This window comes from Saccostrea cucullata, unplaced genomic scaffold (assembly GCF_032062105.1).
Source record: "Saccostrea cucullata isolate Sc308-1 unplaced genomic scaffold, CSIRO_AGI_Scuc_v1 ctg3564, whole genome shotgun sequence".
Classification (NCBI taxonomy): domain Eukaryota; kingdom Metazoa; phylum Mollusca; class Bivalvia; order Ostreida; family Ostreidae; genus Saccostrea; species Saccostrea cuccullata.
Window position 1 is genome coordinate 50,366 of NW_026933041.1, and position 4,031 is coordinate 54,396.

Consider the following 4,031-nt stretch of genomic DNA (forward strand, 5'->3'; position numbering starts at 1 on the left):
TACATAACAAATAACAATTGCCCAAATGTTATATGCACCAGGGTTTTAAAAATATCACAGCATATCAAATCTTGCTCATAAATAGGCACTATGTGTATCTATACAACATACATGTAATTTCTGTCATAGACATGGATAATCAATAAAATATTTCAAGTTTTTAAAAAAAAATTTAACATCAAAATCACACATTTTATGTACTCTTTCCTGTCTTTAAATCCCTTACAAAAATGCTATATGATATAATTAGTTCTGTGGGCATCTACTGTACACATTCAAAAATACAATTCTTTCTCTTTGTTTCTTTGTTTGATTCATTATAATCATTGGTTAAAAAAATAGAGTCATGAATATGAAAAACTTGGAAGTTTAAAAAAAAAGTAACTTTAACAAATAGATAATAGGTAAAACACACACAATGAGAAGTGGCAGTAGCTATTTGTAGAACACAGCAGAGTAATCTCCCTTTCCTGCATCAGCCAATTGGGCTCCACACTCATGATTCAGTTCCTGCAGTTTGATTGGTCAGAATCTGGTGACCCTGGAGGTCATTTACAGCAGTTATGATTATTTTGCAGAAGAAGCATTCCTTCTTTCCCATCATTTGATGACTGATGCACGTTCTATTAAGAAGATGAAATGAAAATCAGTACATCAAGAATATTTTTCTAACATAGCAAATATTTTTTTCAAGCTTTGGTCTTTAAAATGCATGTATCCTTTGCTAAGAAAAAAAGATAGAAAAATCTTGTTGTAGATACATGTAACACACAACTTTGAATATCATTGTAATAATATATATCAAAAGGATAAACTGAAAAAAAATCACTTCAGTCACATATATCATTCTTGAAACCTTGACCTTACCTGCAGGACTGGTGTCCACATGGTTTAAACACTGCAGAGATGGGGTTGGCATAGCATATTGTACACAGGTCTTCCTCTTTAATATTCTTTTAAATGAAAACAAATATTCTCAAATACATACATCTTTATGTAACTTCAATAAATGACATTTTTTCACTTTCATTACAACTGTTGTTATTTTCTTTTAATCCATCAAAAACTAGCTCAGTTGACTTGGCTTTGGTCTTGCATTATAATAACAAAGGAACATAAATACATCTTTATGTATGATGTTCATCAGACTTCACTAAAATTTATTTTTTAACATTTCTTGTTTTCATTCCAGTACTATTAATTCCTTGAAACAAGCAAGAAGCTAATTATGTACATGTATTTGGTGAGAACTCTATTTGCAGAATTAAATCAAATTCTATATTTTGCTGAATATTGTTCACCTGCGATATAATGTTCTCGGTATATGTAGTGTAAAAGTAAATTTGAGATTTTAACTTTTCATATAAAATTCCACGCACAAGTTTGGAATTTTCAAATTTGTACTATTGTAGTTTTTCTTTCTTACTGAACCCATATATTTTAACTTTAAACTCTACTTTCATTTTCTTTGTTTATCTTATGAAAATTTCATTTTTTTATGTTCTCCATTTTTAATTACCTCGCATGATTCCTCAAAGCTCTCTTGCTTCTTTATCATGAAGCTAATTAAATCTCTCACAGCTTTGGTTTCACTTTCACTCATCTCTTCACCTGAAATTTGATATATAGGCCTTCTTCTGTAAATCACTTTTTATTCGTGAGAACTTTATTTTCGCGTAATTACGCGAGACAGTGTGCTCGCGAAAATTAAATTCTTGCATATAATAGTATTCCTTAAGATTATATAGAGCAATAACCAAAATTCTTAAGAAATTCTCACTGAGCTTAGATTACTTAAAATTGCTATATATAACTACTTCATAAGTTTAAATTTTTTATACATTGTGCATTCTGGTGATAACCATGAAATTTCCTACAAACCTGTCATGTTTTTATCATCAACAAGAAATAACAGTGTATCCTTCTTTTTGAAAGCAAGATAAAAATTGGAAATAATGATTCCTATTCAAATTTAGCCACCCCTGCAGCTATATGTTAATATGTAAACCAATGAGTTTTATTAACATTTAACATAGATTTTGTATTTTAAAAACAAAATGTGTAAAGCCTACATGTTTCGAAGTTGAAGATTTTTTCTTTGTCTCTCTTCACTTTTGGCACGGTGCTGGCAGAGGCCTGGGGGAGGGGGGTCCCCAGGGTGAACTCCAGAGTGGAGATCTGGAAGGCGGGGTCAGACAGTAAACAGGATATCACCTTCTCCTGGCTGAAATAGGATATAACAAGGTCAAGGTTGTAGAAAGACAACCAAATACATGTAAATAGGACCTTGACCTTTAGTTTTGTTCTTTGAAATACCAAAATGTACCTGCCAATTCCATAACTTTTTTCATCATCAGAACTTCAGTATTTAAACCATTGTCCAAGCATATTGACATAAACAGTTAATATTTTCAGTTCATACTCTTAAACTGTGTTTAATTCATAAATTATTTCTTTACTTTTAGCACAGAACAAAAAAATAAACATTAATTTAATATAAAAGATACAAGCTTTACATGTAATTGTTATAGATATTTTTTATTACATGCATATCACTAGGTTAATCAATAAACAGACCTTTTCTCGTTGGATTTCATCACTAGCTGATTGAGTACCCCCACTGTAACAGCCAGTATGGGGTAATGTGACACGCCTTCCAATCCCTGGATAGAGTGACTAATCACAGTACAAAATACCCCACTCTTACTCGTCACTCGGTTCAACACATGACAAAGAAGCTGTAAATTAAAAGAGATTACTTAAGTGAAGTGTCATAGTATAAACCATTCTCTAACCAAAAAAGAAATTTTCAAAACCATTTCTTGCACAACATTGTTTCCTTGAAAATATTATCTGAAGATTCTTGTCTTGCACTCACAAATTTCAGTTGATACGGTATTAATACATGTATAAAACTTATTTTCCAATTCAGTAGCATAAAGTATTGCTAACTGCAGACTGAAAAAATTCATCTGATATAAAAAAGCAGTTCTCTGAAGCAATATTGGTCCATTTAGAAACTTTTATGGTCATAGATGTTGAATTATATAAATGTTTCAAATACTGTAGAAGTACTTTTTTCCGCGTGGTATTAATTTACGCTATATATGCAGTTACAAATAATCCGCAGAAATTTGTCCAAGCGTATGTGATATAAATTTAAGGCATATAGTGACAGTCTAGAAAATCTGTGTAATTTTCTACCTGCGGATTAAATAGAAATTGAGATTCCACGGAATTATGACCCCGTGGAAAAATGTACGTCTACAGTATGTTAAAATCAACCCTAAAATAACAAAAACCAAGTATAAGTGCATAAGCAACATTTCACTTCATCTGACCTGTACTAGCCTTCCCAGCAGCAGCTCCGCGGAGTCTCGGGAGAAATCTAACACGGTCTCCGGGGCGACACAGACCACCATCTCCAGGACCCTCATCAGACAGACCGCGATCTCAAAACATGTGGCACAGATCTTCAGATTACGTGCCTCCAAAATACGCAACTCAGTTCTCGAAACCCGCTGCTGAATCTAAAATTAGAAGTTAAATTGCATGTCTTTCATAGAAAATACTGTGAAGTCAATAAATTTTGCATGGGTTTAATTTTCACAGTTTTTCATGGTATGAAAAGAATTATTACATTCCCTAGGAAATGTTAATCTTTCATACTAGAGTACAGAGAGTCTTTCTTAACTATGAAATCAAATCCCTGGCACTAGTCGTTTTTTCTTAAACCACAAAATCTGTCCCCTCAAAAAATAAGTAGTTTTTTAAATAAAACATTTCAATCTATGAAAAAAAGGTTGATACATGTACATGTATATATTCTGAGCTCATTTAAATAATATACGTTATAGCTCTCTGGTGATTTTCATTTTAATGTTAAGGAAAGAAAAATCTTTCTCTTATTAAAGTATACCTCTTGCATAAGTCCAATAAATTCAGAAAAAGACCAGTTCAGCTGATTAATCAATGTGTCTAGGAATTTAGTAGCCGTTTCTGAATCAGTCAGTAATATCTCTTTGAAGATT

The 4,031-nt window shown here is 31.9% G+C and overlaps 1 protein-coding gene across 1 annotated transcript; it reads right to left on the reverse strand.

The window, feature by feature from the left end:
* Positions 1-355: 355 nt before the first annotated feature.
* LOC134237066 (E3 ubiquitin-protein ligase RNF123-like) lies at positions 356-4,025 on the reverse strand. Its single transcript, XM_062719147.1, has 7 exons — positions 3,920-4,025; positions 3,342-3,530; positions 2,578-2,738; positions 2,073-2,224; positions 1,520-1,611; positions 868-953; positions 356-623 (listed from the first exon to the last, which is right to left on the reverse strand). The coding sequence occupies exons 1-7, from the start codon at positions 3,926-3,928 to the stop codon at positions 497-499; spliced, it is 816 nt and encodes a 271-aa protein (XP_062575131.1). The 5' UTR covers positions 3,929-4,025; the 3' UTR covers positions 356-496.
* Between the last annotated feature and the right edge of the window lie 6 nt (positions 4,026-4,031).

Bases quoted from the DNA above. Each gene is read 5' to 3' on its own strand.
- LOC134237066 (XM_062719147.1), bottom strand. The intron at 2,225-2,577 runs GTCTGTTTATTG...ATCCTATTTCAG, and splicing joins ATGAAATCCAACGAGAAAAG to CCAGGAGAAGGTGATATCCT. The intron at 1,612-2,072 runs GTAGGCTTTACA...ATCAAATTTCAG, and splicing joins AATCTTCAACTTCGAAACAT to GTGAAGAGATGAGTGAAAGT.